Here is a 17,173-nt window from a genome sequence, read left to right as displayed (position 1 = left end):
GTGTGTGTATACTAAATCGTTTGCAAAGTTAAAGTGCTTTACAGAGGAAAGTTATTTATTTACTTATTTACATGTATTAAATGCTAACATTTATCCATACACATAAGCATAGTCTCAAGATGCTTTTTATACACAGGAATTTGATATGTTTTATCTATAAGGTAGATTCATCAACCTAATAAAGTTTAACTTCTAAAATATTTATAGGCTCTCATATTGCATGTAGCCAAAGTAGTATGGTTGCTTTAGTGAATATCCAGCTGAAAGGCAATATCTAAAATTGGATATTTAGTATGTTATAAAATTAGCTAGCACTCTAGTAACCTTAGACTCTATCTTTGTAGCTTTGATTCTAAACTAGTTATATATCAAAGATGGGAAGAGGAAGTGTTCTGCAAGCAGAAGCTACATTCTAAAAGTCTCATGTTCCTTCCTATTGTCTGTTAGATACAAGCAATCTCATAACTGCTTGGTGTTTATCAGCTTTTGTTATGAAAAAAACATTCTATTTCACAACAACACAAGTGTAACATAGCTTTTGTTGTGTAGGGACTGATTTGTGCTGTTACTATACTTCTCTAAAATTCCTATGTTTAAGCCCTAAACACCAGAAACTTTTTTTAAACACCACGACAGCCATAATCCAACAATTCTGAGGTAGATATTTTTTTAACCTTGAAACTTTTAATATGATAATAGTTAGAAATAAGGGCATTACAGAAATAATTGGGTGAGGCCCTGCTGGAGTAAGATGGGCTCTAGCTGTATGGAACTAGTGTTCTTATGAAATATGAGAGTGCCATGTGAAAACAGAGTCTGGATTTTGCATCTGTTATCAGAGGAACATGCAGGAAGGCTGGACATTATTGGAAGTGACAGGAAGCAAGGGTGTACCCTGGGCACAGTCTCAAGGTCAATATGGCCCTGTTGACAACTTGATTTTGGAGTTTGAAATTAAAATCATTATGGAATAAATTTCTTTTGTTTACAGTTAACTAGTTTGCTCTGTTGTACCTTCTTATACAGTAGCTCTAGGAAATTAATATAGTTGCTTAAATTATTCCAGTTTAGCAGTTTAAAGTCCATGATGCCTTCATTCAGATATAAGAGACACAGCATTGAATGATAAAACATATACTTGTCACCAAAGATGGTAATACAGACCGGTAGCCTAGAGGTAGAGACAGATGTATCATGAGTTTGAAGCCAACCTGGACTACATAGTGAATTCAGTGTGACCATGGGCTACATACAGAGATGTGCATGAGAAAAAGAGGGAGAGGGAGGAGAGGGGGAGTGGGAGGGAGAGGAAGACTGAGAGGGAGGGGGAGAGGAGAACACAAACCAAACAAACATCAGTGTAAAAAAAATAATTTACTGAATCTATATAATTTTTCTTTTCTCTTGCAAATACATATTTTAAATGTGAATGTTTATTTTTGTAAGGAAATAGTTAATTTGGGAAAATGTATCTCAGAAATTTCAATTCATGATGTTAGTGCACAGTAAACTTAGTCTGAGAAGCATGAGAGGCTGGAATGGATATTTTACTCACTACATAACCAAATCATTGCTTGAAGAAGTTAAAGCAATTCTTTTAATAAAATGTGAATATTTTTAAGCATAAGATTGTGTTAATGTGATTAGAAAATTAATAAAATATTCAGTGCTGTGAATTAAAAAGAAAATCTTCCAAGTCTCATTTTACCTCATTGACAGAGAATATTCCCAATAACCTTAAGAGGGAAAACCATGATGGAGGGGTGAGACAATGTGAAAGAATTAACATTCTAATTTTCATTTTGTTGGAAAGGAGGACAGCTTTGTCAGGATCCTCATAATAAATGAGAGAGAGTAGAAAGCTGACTACTGTGTGAGATGTTTAAAGTCAAAGAGAAATAAAATAGACTTCCTACTTAAAATTTTTGTGTAATCTAACTTTGTATACTCACTTACCACACAATGTGCCTCAGACTATAGGAACCAAAATGACTGGAACGTGACCATCTTCCTCCAAACTCACATGGTAGCAGAGGAGATGAAAACAGGGCTGCCAAGCGGGCTCAGCAGTTAAAAGTACTGGCTGCTCTTACAGAGGATTTGGGTTCAATTCCCAGCACCCACATGATGGCTAACAATGATTTGTAAGTCCAATTCTAAGTGATCTGATGCTGTCTTCTGACCTCCACGGGCATTGCACCACACAGGTGCACTTACACAGATGCAGGCAATACACTTACACATAAAAAATTAAAAATAATAAATAAAATATTTGAAAAAGAAAATGTGAGCAGGAAAGGATAGCACAATTTAATAGAGGCTATGATGTAAACTTGCATAATGTGTTCTGGAGATAAAGAAAAAGAATGTGTCCTTTCAACTGAGCATATCTGAGATCTGTTGGAAGAGGTAACTCAGTGCGGGCCTTGAAAGATGAATGCAAATTTACTAGTCAGGCACCATGGAGAAAGGCCTGTGGATACAGGGAAAGAAGGAAGGGAGATTGAGAAGACAGAAAAGACTGCTTGGTATTGGCTGGGCACTGGTCTGAGCAAAAGATTATTTTAACAGTCATTATTAATTTTATATTTGCCAGACTTTGTACTATGAATAAAATTATTTGAGGATACTCCAGAACTGAAACTATCACCAAGTTTTTAAATTTTTTTGCTCATTGGAGTTTGATGGGAAAATGAGATAAAACTGCCAACTGCCGTTTCTGTTTCATATACATGAAGATTTAAATTCATCAATAAAGCAAATTATTCATTTGTTTAGGAAGGTAATACAGTGTGCTTTTCATTATGCAAAAGAACCCAGTGGGAATGAGATGCATGTCTGTGAGGATGAGGGAGTATAGTATTCTACACCATAAGAAAACTGTTTTCAGAATATTAAAATATATTGCTATAGATTCCTGTCACAACTGGAAAGTTGGCTTGAGAGAGGATGGAAGGAAACCTAGGTGAATTTCTTTCTTATTTTGCCTTGAAAAGTTAGAAGATCAGAATGTCAAGTGGTAGGGAGATGGTAAAAGCAGGGCTTTGAGGTGAGGATATCCCTGGCATGGTGGCGATGGGCAAAGATAGAAACAGACAGGAGGAGGCACCGTAGTACAAGAAACGGTCTGCAGTCTAGGATAGGCATGGCTGGAGGCAGTTTTAAATTACTTTCTGCCTTGTAAAGCCCTCTTAGTGCCATCGAATTCTCACTATCATTTGACTTAACATTGAGATTTCTGTATTTTTATCAGTTTCCTTAGACTGGATAATTTAGATGACACGAACTGATGTGTTCACAGTTGTAGTTTCTGGGAGTCCACAGCCAAGGAACCAGCCAGCAGTACTGGTACTTTAGGAGAGCTGCCCCATGCTTCTCTTGATTTACAGATGGTCGTCTTTTCCTTGGCAAGTCATGTATGTTTTCTTCTGTGTATGTCTCTGGGTCCAAATTTCCCTTTCTTATAAGTACCTTGCCTGCCCGAATTTGTTTACTTTATAAAGACCCTACCTCCAAATAAGGAGGCATTCAATGTTTAGGGTGCTAGGGTTTCAAGTTGAGGGTAGGAACACAATTTTGGGGTTTGGATGAATGAAAGCTCTGGGTGTGCACTGTGGGAGTTGTTTTACAGGCTTCTATGGCCATAGATTGGAGTAGCTGCTACTAAGACCCAAATGAAGAAAATTCTAGACAGCAACAGCCTGAATAAGTTTGTGAAGTATTTCTTAAGATGCTAGAATCAGTCAAATTTTTGATTCTTGCACTATTATTGAGTATTTCCTATTTAGGTTGAAGAAAATGTGATTCCTTTGTTATGAGTATCATTGTTCATATATTATATTGATAAAACTGCAGCTCTGAGTGGTCATGTGAGTTTCTTAAGCTGGCACTTAAAGCATATGGCACAGTTTTCAAACAGTATATTTTTAGTCCAATGTAGTGATTTGCTCAAAGGCATGAGGTATTTTAATCATAAACAACTTAATTTTTTAAATGACTATTTTAATTATTAGAAGGTAATCGATTAAACAATAGATATCAAGTATGCCATAGAGCAGAAACTAAAAAGTATAGTCTTTGAAAGAATAGATTCATATTCAGGTAGAAGTATACAGATGGTATGCAATTGGAAACAAGTTTGGGGCTAGCCATTCAGATTTTAGATACATGAATAATACGAGGAAACAATATTTCCAGATAATAGAACATGTGATAAAAGCCTTAGTAAGCATTTTAATTTGAGACCCATAAATAAAAACTATGTTAGGGAACAAGAGGAAGAGGGGAAGAGGAGGGGAGGAAAGAAGAAAAGAGATAAGAAAGAGAAAGACAGTGAGTAAGGAATACACGAAAGAAAGATTTAAAACAGGGCAAGAGAACCCATGACTAAGAACGTAGCTCAGTGGTAGAGTGCTTACCTGGCATGTACAAAGCCCTAGTTGCAGTCCCCAGCCTCTCTCTCGCTTTTGCTTTCTTTCTTTCTCTCTCTCTCTCTCTCTCTCTCTCTCTCTCTCTCTCTCTCTCTCTCCCTCTCATCTCTCTATCTCTCTCTCTATCTCTATCTCTATCTCCTCTCTCTCAATAATATTTGGATGAATTACCTACAGTTGAGAAAGGTGTAGAATACCTCCTTCTCCAGAATGTCAAGGAAGGCAGGGACTCAATTTCCAAAGTTTTATATGACATTTAAGGTGATTTGCATAAGAAAGAGAAGTGAAAGAGTTTTATGGTGTATGTTTTGTTAAGAATTAGAAGCCTGAGACAAGCACTGAGAATCAGCAAGGTGCTGAGAATAACTTTCTGTGGAGCGCTCGTCCAAAAATGGGACCTCTATACCACACCCTTTTCTCCAAGGTTCCAGGACCATCTCAGAAGACGGGCTGGAAAGATTATAAGAGCCAGAAATCGAGGACTTGAGCAAAACAATGTTTTCTGGATATGAAAAGATCACTGAACTCATGAACTCACAACAGCTATGGGTGTGTGCATAAACTGTGCAATACCAAACCAGCCAACATGCCACAGTGGGGAAGAGGTGTTCACAAGCCTTCACCCTTAGCTGAGGAGCTAATGATAGTTGACAGATGCTGGGAGAGAGACAGTCAATTTGCTTTAAGGATGTGGACCTTGGTAGGTGGACCACGGTCCAGTGGATGACCCCATGAGTAACTGAGCCATACAAATTGGACTTAGTTGGTTGCAAAAGAAAAAAAAAAGGAGGATATGAGGTTAAGAGGCTGAATCTAAGGGATTGGAGGAGTAATGTGGGGTGAATGTGTTTAAAATACATTGTATGTGCATATAAAATTCTCAAAGAATTAATAACACTATTATATTTAAAATATACGAAAAAGTTAAGACACTGGAGAGCATAAAGCATGCTATTTGGGTATACCATTTACCCTGAAAGTTCTTCTCTCCCTGAGTATACCAGTGTCTAGAACCATTGCTTCCTGTGATAATACCTTGTCATCGCCAAGGATATTCATTAGCAAAAACTGACCACAGAATTCCACTTAGAATTCAAAGCTTAGAGGAACAAAACATTACCAACCTAGGAAGGCTGATTTCCACTTCCTCTTCACGCAGCTCAGAGAGCCATTGTTGGAGGTGATGAGCAGTAATTTGTTTCTCCACTTCTTCTATGGTCACTTCTGCTGTGGGAAGGATGATAATCAAACTAAAATCATCACCATTGTAAGGCAATTCCAAAACCTTGTACTTCATGGTGGAGTCAGAAAAATAACCTGGAACAAAGAAATTACAGCATTAAATACAATTGTCAGTTATCCAAGCCATACCTTAAAATACACGGTTTCACATATTACCATAGTTTGTTCTCAATAGAGCCTTCATCATGGGAACTTTGACTGTTGAGCCATCTTTCTTAGTAAAGCCCATCATCCCTGTGTCCTCTTTTCTGAATTTCTGTTGCCAATCCCCCTTGAAATAAATGGCATTTACCAGAGCCAGACGACTCAGGGGGCTAAAATCTTCCTCTGAAAACATGTTCTTAATTTTTCCTATGAAGGGGATGGAAAGACAAAGAAGTAAGGAAAAATTTCAGCAGTGATTCCACCGAGCTGGTTTAAATAGATTAAACAAAAATGCCTTGCATGGAGCTGTTTGGGGCAGGATGTCTCCTCATTTAACCTTAGCCACTGTAAGAGCAAAGGGGACTACCATTAACTATTTCATGAAGAAACAGGTGTAAATCAAAACACCAAGAAATGAGAAATGAGGCCGTTCCAGGCAAATGTGGACAGAGCTAGTAATGCACTCTCTGTACTGAGATTATATGCACAAATTGTCATTCGGGAATAAAGCACAGAAATGAAATAGGTCTTTCTGCATAGTTTTCAATATTATTCAGACCTAACCCAGGGCAAGGTCACTCATCAAGGCAATCAGATTTACTAGGTTAATGGTGCACTCAAACTTGTTATTCTCATGGCTATAGCCAGTGACCAGCAGCTAGCCTGACTGCGGTCTTCAAAACAGTCTCTTATCTTACTTCTCTATGTAGTGGGTATTTCCATGTTTATAATGGCATGGTATCTTCACTTTGCATCCCTGTAAATTCACCCCCACCTCACACTTGTAGCTTAGGCCTCTCCATGTGAGTGTGCTTATGAAGGAGCTGGTAGCATCTGACACAATCACAAGTTTCAGGGCATAATCAATAATCAAAGAAAAACTTCTACTAAGAGCCAAGTACATGTTTGTTACTTTATATGCATTATTGTTAAAATTTCCAAGAATTCTGAAATGTTTCCATAGTATCTTCAATTGAAAAGGGTCTTACCTTACAATTTATTATAATTTGAGCTCAAATCTACTCCAACCTTAATCTCTACTTAATCACTCTGGAATTTTTGCTACCTTGGGTTTAAAGGTAAGACTAGCATATTTTTGATAAGACTATTAGCATTATTGTTAAACATTAATATAGTCAGCTAAAATTGTGCTAATTTTTTTACAGTATACTTGGGAAAGTAGGCATTTGGGTTTGACATATCTAACTTATACCTGGACAAATAGAGCCTTCTGGTTTTCATACTTGAAAAAAAAATCTTAGACAAAAATTATTAGTAAAATTATTCCATTGAAATTCTATACAGATGTCTTTGATAAGTATAATAAATAAAATGGTGTACTTTTTTCAAAACAGTTTATGGTTTCTCGGGTTTTGCAATTTGGTGTTAATTTAAAAATAGTGAGATAAAATAGAATATTTTGTCTTTTTGATCCACGGCAGGAACAGGGAAATATTCAGCCATTTTTTACCTTGGGATATTAGAAGTCATGAATACAATAGTAATAACAATTTTATGAAAATGGGAACTTTACCATCTGTTTTGCTTTCTACCCAGGTATTTATTGTCTCAGCACAAGTCTTTGCATCCTGAAAATTCACCCGTTTCATAGCACTCTGGAAAAACTCCTTGTTGTCATGGAGATATAGTTCCTTCACAGAGAATCCTTCTTGAAGGTAGAGGGCACTGGCAACATTAAATGTAAATTCCTTTTTTTTCTTGGAGATGGCAGAGAAAAATGACTTCAGCACAGAAAATTCCTCTCCTAAAAAATAATTAAAACGTGTACTGACACATTGAACAACATAGAAACAACAGCCCAGCTTTGCTCTCCAAGTATCCTGACTCATAGCAGGACTTTTACATCTTTGAACTAACTAATGGTGCTAAGTTAGTAAAAATAGTTCAGCCTCCTCTAGAATATGTATTTGTGGGTGATTGTTGGGGGCAGCTTCCTTTTTTATTTCACTGACCAAGGAGAATTGGACATGATTGGATACTGATCTGCTAGATATGCTGGATGAGATAATATGATTATTATTCTTGGTTACTACTTTTTATTTTTCTGTATTTTTTAAATTTTTTCTAATAAGAATTAATAAAGAATATATAAAGAATATGTACTGGCAGGGAAATCAGCTTTCATGCAAGAAAAAGAGTGATCATATAAATTTAACATTTTTTTTTCAGAAACAAACATAAATTTATACAAGCTGAAGGAAAGCTCAACTTTCTGATCACATTTAGGTTACTTAATAGGGAATTTATGTGTAAGGTCATGTTTACAGGGAAATGTTAATGAATGCTAACGGAGGTATGATATTGATAAACAGGTTTTTTACATTAATTTTACTTTGGCTTTGGAAAACCTGCTCTCTGCTGAGGAACTACACCTTTCTGGTTTCAAAGCTTGCAAGGTAAGCCTCGTAATCATCTCCAGACATATGTAAATTCAGAAGTGCCACTTTGTTTGGACTCATGAATTTAAGTACTTTGGCTGTTCACAGGAACAATAAAAGTCGTTAACCTTTCCAACTATGACCACCAGTTAGAGTCCACTGAAAGAATTCCCACCAGATGGTTATTCACTGGTGAGTGGTCTGACCATAGTGCTGTGTGTGACTCTGTGGCTTGTCAAGTCTGCTCATTCTCCCCACGGTTTCTTATTCATTTCCTGACAGTATTAAACATTTTTATGCACTTCTGGCTTAATCCTGGAACTCATGTTAGGAACACTTTCAAATAACAGATTCTTTCTGGATTGTCATTATATTTTCAATTAAATACTGAAAATGTCACTTCTGTAACTTGAAAATTGATTGTATTTGCTTGCTCTCCATTGAAAATAAATATAGTTCATCACTAAAAGGTGTTCCTTGACCAGGCATGGCAACACATGCCTTTAGTCCTGTCACTTGGGAAGCAGAAGAGAAGAAGGCAGATCTCTATGAGATGGGGGCCAGCCTGGTCTACATAGTGAGTTCCAGGCCAGCTCGGAATACTACAGGGAGACCTTGTCTCAATAAATAACTAGAAGAAAAGAATTGGTATATATAGGAAATGGAGAAATCAAGTTAGTACTGAACAGAAAGGCTTCTCCCTGCTACTGGCTTCTATCAAATGGTGCTCTGCAGGCTAACGAGGGAGGAAAGTAATCAATATTCTTACATAAGAAAGAGGGAGGGAGGGAGGGAGGGAAGGAAGGAAGGAAGGAAGGAAGGAAGGAAGGAAGGAAGGAAGGAAGGAAGGAAGGAAGGAAAAGAAAGAAAGATGCTCCTTGAGTAGAGTTTTTAAAGTATTACTGAGGGCAATAAGGAGGTGGCTCAGTCATTAAAATGCCCTCTGGCCCTGATCCTGCCCTCACCTCCCTCTGCTTCCTTGGGCTGCACAACCCCAGCCTCTTTCCTGGACACCAGGGCTGACCTCTTGGCCCGGAACCACCACTGCTTCCTGATCATTTGCATCCAGACGATCCAAGTTCCTTCTCAGGGTCCCCAGGAGCCCTCTGGCCCTGGTCCCACCCTCACTTCCCTCTGCTTCCTTGGGCTGCACAACCCGCCATCCCCTTTCCTGGGTAAGTCCACCATGCCCTCCATGCCTTGACTCCCCCAGCCTCATTCACTCTCCCAGCTCCCCTGCCCTGTCTCTCCTCCTTGCCTGGGTACTGGCCCATTTCTTGTCTTGGCACCCCAGACACTGGGGCTGACCTTTCCTCTTGGAGTCACCACTACACATTTTTTTATAAAGCTAGTAGTCAAAGAGTGTCTTTGTGTAATCGATAGGGCTGACAATCAGCAGCTGCCTCCCCAAAGCTTTGCATCTTTCCCAGCTGACAGAGGCTGTACTTCAGTCCCCACAGGACTCCTTGGTCTAGTGTTCTTGTACAGGCACAGCCTGCACATATGTACAGGAAGCTCTGTCAAATAGATTGCATTTTATTTGAGACTTAAGGTTCTCTCTGCACTGGGACATAGACAAAGGTGTAAAAGATTTAAATATAAAAATCTACTTTTACATGATTAGACATGAAAATTTCTATAGTACTTGATAACCCTGAACTTCTTTACACAATGAATGGAAGAAAGTTAATCTGCTTTGCTTGTTTCTATGATGATTCGAGACACCATCATTACTGCTATTTGAAGCTTGAAAGGTTATTTCAATAGCTGGGAAACAGCGATTTCCTAGTAAAGCCAAAAACCTTCTCTGAAAGTATCCAAGTCAACTCTCATCAACAAATCACCCTCATGCAACACAGGGTCATGAACACAAATGGCCAAATCATAGAGAATAAGAGTCTGCAGAGTTCAGGTCCTTGGACAAGACTCCCATATTAAACCTCACCTACCCACGGCTCAGGGACCATTGTGTAAGAGGGTGCAGAAAGACTGTAAGAGCCAGAGTAGAGGTCCATGACCATATGGAAATAGAGTCCTACAGGCTCCTGGAACTCTTCTCATATGAACCTACAGCAATGGTTTCAGCATGCACAAGACCCATGCAAAGTCAAGCAGAAAAAAACCCAGCATAGAACTGTGGAAAAGGACGGGAGGCCCCAGTCTTAGCCAAAGAACTGTTGGCAGCTGATGACTGCTGGGTGAGGAAGAGCTGATCTTCTTAAAAGGAGGCACTGTAAACAGGCTGACTAGACCTCAGTGGATGAACCTGAACTGAAGGTCATCAGGGCACACTAACTTGACTCGATAGGCCTTAACACAAATGACAGGATGCATGAATTCCAATTGGGGGCGTATGGGAGGGTGCCAATGGAGAATGGGGTGTAAAGATGATTAAGATGATTTGTATGAAATACACAAGAATCCAATTTAAAATTTTACCAAAAGAATGAATTAAAGGCAAAGACAAAGTAACAGAATTCCAAATTAATTTTCAAGAATTTATAATTGATAAACATCTTTAAATAATTGATAGTAATAAAACAGGGAGGAGGAAAATATTTCTAATTCATTTGTCAGTGCAAATGGAGTCATGATATATACTTAAGGTCTAAGACCATGTGACAAACAGCTGCCCTTTGATAAATCACTAGGCTCCTAAGTCAGTGGAGTTCTTTCACCAAGTAGCACAAATTAGGAGGAAAATATAGTTATCAGGCTTATAAAGTTGATTTGATTTGCTGGTTAATGACCTCATTTAGCACAGATCGAAAAATAATACATATGCATAGCTCCTCCTAATCAGCAATGAGAAGAAATATGTGCTTAAATTCCTAAAATAGCGGCATGAAAAACTTACAGATCAGAAGGTGAGTGAGACTTCTTTTGGTTATACCAGGCCTCCAGAAAATGAGATTCCAATACCTGTTCCCTTTTATAGTTTTTATTCTTTGAGAATTTTATAAGTGAATATTGTATATGCAGTATCTCCACTCTCCCAGTCCCTCTCCAGCTCCTCCCATTCCCCAACTCCCTCTCAATTTCTCCAAATGTTTGGAGTTCAAAGGCCAGTTATATGTGCATGTGATCCAAACACAGCTATAAAAGTCACCCTAATGGCTAAAGCAATGGCTCAGTCACCTATGGGCTTATCCATAAAGCATGAGGACCTGAGTTTGATCCCCAGCAGTCGTATGAAAAAGCTTGGCATGATTGGCACATGCTTGTAACCTCAGCAGTGTGGAGGCAGAGACAGGAAGAGCCTGGGGCCTCCTGACCAGTCAGTCTAGCCAAACCAGGGGCCTTCAGGATTAGGAAGAAGCTCTACCTAATATAGCATAGAGAAGAGTGTTTGAGGAAGATACCCGATGATAACCTCTGTCTTCCACACGCACCTCATATATGCACATTCACAGGACCATACATACAAAAATCAAAATTATAAAAAATGTACAATGAGCAAAACAAGTTTAAATAGACAGGATTCGTTTTTATCCTTTGCTCTTGTCCCAGTATCCACATGGACTCCATCATCATTGCCTGCTGGCCTGTCCTACTCCCGCTCCACACCAAAGCCATTCTCCTTTCCGCCCTGTCTTCGCCATTTACTCCCTCCTCACATCTCTCTTCTTTTAATTTTTCATTTCTCCCTTACAGTTTCCCTTCTCCCTTTAGCACTTCTTTCCATCTGTGTCTCTCTATCCCTTGGAAAGTAGACAGTAGAACTATTTGTGTAGATTCTAGTAACTGATTTAAAATCTATTTTCTTGAAGAAAAATATAAAATTTCCCCTACGAGCTTCATTGCATCATTTTGGAAAGGGTCCTTGCCAATGTACTCACCCACATTTTGCCTTGGCTTTCTCATCTGTAGATAAGAGTTACGTTTACCTTATAAAGTGATTGCAAATATTGCATGAGAGTTTGTATCAGGCATAGAACACAGTGGTTGATACAGTGCATGCATGTTGATGGCGCCCTATTATTATTACTGTGATTGTTATGTTCAAAAATCCCACGTTTTTTAAATATATGTGTTTCCCTCTAAGATGCATCTATCTGGAAATTTTAATTTCAGAAGTCTATTTTGATAGCTTGCTATAGAATCAAGTGTATAGATAGTCATAAGCATTTGATTACTTTTCAGAGAAGTACAGTTTGATATATTTCTGTGTTAAGGTGAGATTATCTGAAATTAAGACTAAATCTAGAATATAATAGTTTCATTATATGTTATGTGAAAAGGAAAATACTTTCAGTTAACTTTTTTGCCAATACTTCTCCTGCATAAAATTTCTTTTATTTCAAATAAAGCAATTATGCTTTGTAAATATTATTTTCAGAAAAACACATTCTTAAATAAGGATAAACTGCCATAAGTCAAATATGTTGAAATTAGTTATGTTTATGGTAACTAAATTCCCAAATAACCTAAATGTCTCTTCTAATGTTTAGGGTACACTCTGTAATAATTACATAAAAGATTAAAATTCAAACCATGCAATCTACTAGGGGAGAAAAACAATCATGATCCAACCCAGCTGTAAATAAGCACAATAATGACCAACACAGCAAACTATCATTATGAGTGCAGTAGAGACACTTTTATCTTGGGGGTAATCAACAGCTGTCTAACTGGATTTAAGTCCTACTCAGTGGGAGGGAACTTATGCATAGTACTGTAAACATGCTCAAATGCTCATGGCCGGAGAGGTCATAAATCTTAGAGGAAAACCCTAATCTGTCACATCCATAGACAAATTCAATTTCTTACTTTATGCTAAATATGTATCCTTGTATTTGTAGATAAGTATACCTCTCACCACTCATCAAAGAAGCTACTTTTTGCAATATATGGAGACTATTACAGAGTTCCACAAATGGTCAAACACAGAGAAACAATGTCTGTGAGACAACCAACACTAAGTGACACATCTACATTGCAACCTCTACACCTCAGGCTCAGGGAACATCTTGAAACAGAGGGCAGAGAGACTATTAAAGCATGTCTCAACTCTCACCAGAAAAACTTCCACATGCAAGAGATGGTGATAAACCCAGAAAGCCACAACTGGGCAAAATGTGGAGACTAAGAGACTGCAGAGTCCCTGTCCCTGGATTTGACTCCTATATGAAACCTCTGTCACTCAGGGCTCAGGGTTCATTGAAGAAGAGGAGGTGGAAAGATTGTAAGAGCCAGGGGCAGTGGATGACCACAAGGAAACAGTTTTCCAGGCGGCGGTGAACTTGTTCATATCAACTTAAAGCAATGAAAACAGCATGTACAAGAGCCATATAAACTCAAACCAAACAAAAACACAGCATACAACTGGGGAAATGGGTGAGAAGTCCCAACTTTAGCTGAGGAATTATTGGCAGCTGATCACTGGGTGAGGGAGAGTTGGTCTTCCTTAAGTGAGTGATGTTAGACAGGTTGACTAGGCTCCAGGGGATGAACTCACACAGAGGGACATTTGAGAACATGAATTTGACTGAACAGGCCTTAACATATATGTTAGAATGCCCTAAGTCTGGTGGGAGGGCTATGTGGAGGTACAGATAGGGGAGAGGGTCTAAATACGATCAAGATGTATGAAATGCACAAAAATTCAATAAATAAAAAATTTAAAAATTTAAACCACTGTGCACTGAGAACATGAGCCAGACAGCAATCAGAATGTTTCATACAAGATGTGCAAAAGGGCCTTAGGGAGACTCACAACCACCACCCACACAGCAAGAAGCCTTTCCTGGATGTGGGTGATTTTATTACTTTGTCCTGCATTTTTTAAAATTGTTAAGTAAGCTTTTGACTGAGTAAGTTAATACTTTTCTTGGTTTTGCTGTGGGAGAGTGTACTTTTTATGTATGAGTACTTTTCCTGCATTTATATAACTGCAGCTGTAACTATAAACTAGCAGAGGACAAAAGGGCTATGTAACTCCTGGAACTGGAGTTACCTACAGTTGTCAGCTGACTGAACCCAGGTCTTCTGGAAGACCAGCCAGTGCTCTGAACTGCTGAGTCATCTCTCTGGCATAAGTATATTATTATCTTTATGAGAGAAATGAGGAAAACAGCAGATGAAGAAGGGTTGAGTAAGTTATGTTATTTCTGTAAGAAGAAATAAAACATAGTAATCTAAATTGTGTTTTGAATCAGCATAAATTTTGAAAATAGTAAGTTGTACTGGAAAAGTGTATATGTGTATATATGTTGCTTATAGACACATATGTGTACACATCTTAAGTATTTTTGCATAGTTTTCATCAGGAAGAAATTATAGGTAAATAAAAATGCTTACATTTGTAATTCCAAATTTTATTAAAATTTATACATCTAATGATATTTTTCATCTGTTGAAATTCTATGACCCAGAGCTTCTCCCTCATATCTTAAAAATAAACCTGACCATGTCTACAAAGAGTTGCCTGTCATACTCACCTGTCGAGGTTTCCTGAAGCCTCAGAGATCGTCTTATCTGCTGCTGTGTGCTTCCTTTTGACCCCAGTTCGACCATTCCAAGAAGCACAGTTGTTCCAAGAGGGGAAAATATAATGTTGTTCTTATGAGATAAACTGACAGCTTGATAAAGATCCACTGCAAATTCAGCATTCTTTTGAGCCCAGGTTCTTGTAGCATGACTTCCAGAAAAAGTCAACAGGAAACTCCAGAACAAAATCTTATCCATTTTGATTTCTATGCATTAATTCAAAATGCATTAGCTTTTGCAATAGACTTTATAAATAGACTTAATAGAAGACTTCCCTCCTGTTAGAATATTCTGCACATATACATACGTGTATACATACAAAATATTCCTATGCATTACTACCACAAGAGACTCTATGCCATGACAATTTACTGAATAAGCATCATCTAAGAGAAAAGTCCACGTGCTACTGGTATTTCTTATGTTCCTTCAAAAGCTAGCATAAGAATCAAAAAATTCCAGTTTCTGAAATGTCAATGAAGAAACAAAGCCTTTAGAACTCTGTCAGTGACAGTACTATCTCTAAATAGCTTTTGGATTCTCTCACAGTCTTTCTCTATGGTTTGAAGTTGCATACCTGTAACTCTGGTTTAAAGGGAACATGTGTACCAGTTACTCTCAAAACGCTCAAGGAACAAGAGCAGCAGAGGACCAAAAATAAACACACTCCAGTGTGGTTTGGGATCTATAACACTGGGGAGCCAGTGCACTCTAAATTAACTGAGTAGCCTGTCTAACTTTACAACAGTTTTTCTTGTGCTCTATGGAACTTCCCAAGAATGAAATACTCCAAAGCCCATTTCATAGTTTTCCAAAGGAAGGAAAAAGAAATGAAGAAAAGTTGAAAAGACAGTAAATGACAGTAAAAAATAAATGGTACAATAGAAACAGAGGAAGAAATAAATCTAAAAACAGAATAAGCAAACCACTTGACAAAACAATTAGGGAACATGAGAATAGCAGCAACTGAAAAAATGTAATGGTTCACAGACTGTCCCAGTCATAAAGTGTCTCCAATCCAACCACAGGAAGGCCAACCATCGGATCACACCTTCAGTGCAATTACTTTTTCAATACTACTACTTCATGTGATACATTACTAATTTTGAGACTTCATACAGTTTAGCAATGCTAATTGTACTTCATAAATTATGCATTAGTACGTTGGTAGGAAGTAACCCTTCAGTGGTAGCAAAGATGAAAGCCTGCAGATCAGTGTTGTTAGCCTTGAAGAACTGGAACACTACATTCCTGGAGCGTTTTCAAGACCATTAGGAGACCAGTGTGATCAGCAATAGGATAAGAGTCACTAAGAGGCAGTATAGGGATAAAGATGATTAAATCGCCTGATAATAATCAAATCATCTTTAAGCTAAGCTGTGGGGTAATTTTCCATATTTCAGAACTTTTAATATATGAAGTAAAATTCTGTTGATATAAGTATAGATTGTGCAATGGGCAAAATGACTTCAAAGTGTAATCCAAAGTGACTAGTAGGATATAATGTGCTGGTAAGGCATAAATACAAATGCAAATTATCAAGCTGATGTTTCATTAAGGATTAAATAGGAACATTAGGTTGGAGGAGCACAGAAGTATAAAGCAATTCATGAGAGAAGTTTTACATGCAAAATGAATGTGTGCGTGTTATGCTCTGGTATTTTCAATTTCTCAGATTATTTCTGATCAAGATATCTGTTTGCTGTTATGTTAAGTCATCAAAATGTTATCAATACTTTTCACACAAGTGTAGTTCATTAGGTATCTCTTTATGCTTAAGACTAGTATAAAAAATATTATTAGGAAAGGCATAGTTTTATTTTCTAACAGCATCCTGGGATTAGAGTTATGCTCTTATGAATACTTTTCGTGATTAAAATTTACATTTTTGAAAATACATTTCTCCCATAAATTTTCTAGCTATTTAATTATAACATCAGACAAATAATCAGTTTTAAAATTCACTTACTTAATATGGTCTTGGATAGTTTCTCTTCAAAAATCACAAAGTTCCAAAATAAACATGAGAATTTACAATGAAATCTTTTAAGAAGAAAAAGGATAATGTTTTGATTTTTCAAATAACCAAATGATTCCCACACAAATGTGAATGCAACTGCTATTCCTACACTTTATTAGATACTTGCAATCCATGTTACTGAATACATATTCATTCAAAAGCTATTTTTAAGGTACTTACCCAGAATCAACTTCTGATTATCTACTGGAGTGTTATAACTAAAATGGCTTACTGGAAAACACACATATATGGAGCACCTTATCAGTCAAGGTCAATTCTATTAATCTTGAATGTTGCTTAATTCCTCTATAACCAGAGCAGGTGTGCCCTACATTAGTATGTAAGGGCTAACAAGTCAGTGATCGATGATGAAATGCACAGGAGTTAGGGAACAAGGCAACAAGACTTTAATCCTCACTAAGTAGGTATCATCATCTCATCTGTCATTT

At 37.6% G+C, this 17,173-nt stretch overlaps 1 protein-coding gene across 1 annotated transcript in view; it reads right to left on the bottom strand.

Annotated features, from left to right (window-relative positions):
- Serpini2 (serpin family I member 2) overlaps window positions 1-14,905 on the bottom strand; it is a 27,309-nt gene extending 12,404 nt beyond the window's left edge. The window contains exons 1-4 of the mRNA XM_008830139.2: window positions 14,656-14,905; window positions 7,351-7,581; window positions 5,829-6,023; window positions 5,555-5,747 (exon numbers count right to left, since the gene is read on the bottom strand). Coding sequence (XP_008828361.1) covers window positions 5,555-5,747; window positions 5,829-6,023; window positions 7,351-7,581; window positions 14,656-14,902 — 866 coding nt within the window. The 5' untranslated portion in view covers window positions 14,903-14,905. The remainder of the gene's footprint in view (window positions 1-5,554; window positions 5,748-5,828; window positions 6,024-7,350; window positions 7,582-14,655) is intronic.
- Between the last annotated feature and the right edge of the window lie 2,268 nt (window positions 14,906-17,173).

The sequence above is a fragment of the Nannospalax galili genome, unplaced genomic scaffold, assembly GCF_000622305.1.
Source record: "Nannospalax galili isolate Female #2095 unplaced genomic scaffold, S.galili_v1.0 scaffold33, whole genome shotgun sequence".
Classification (NCBI taxonomy): domain Eukaryota; kingdom Metazoa; phylum Chordata; class Mammalia; order Rodentia; family Spalacidae; genus Nannospalax; species Nannospalax galili.
Note: the sequence above shows the minus strand (reverse complement) of the source record. Positions and strands in the feature narration are given on the sequence as shown.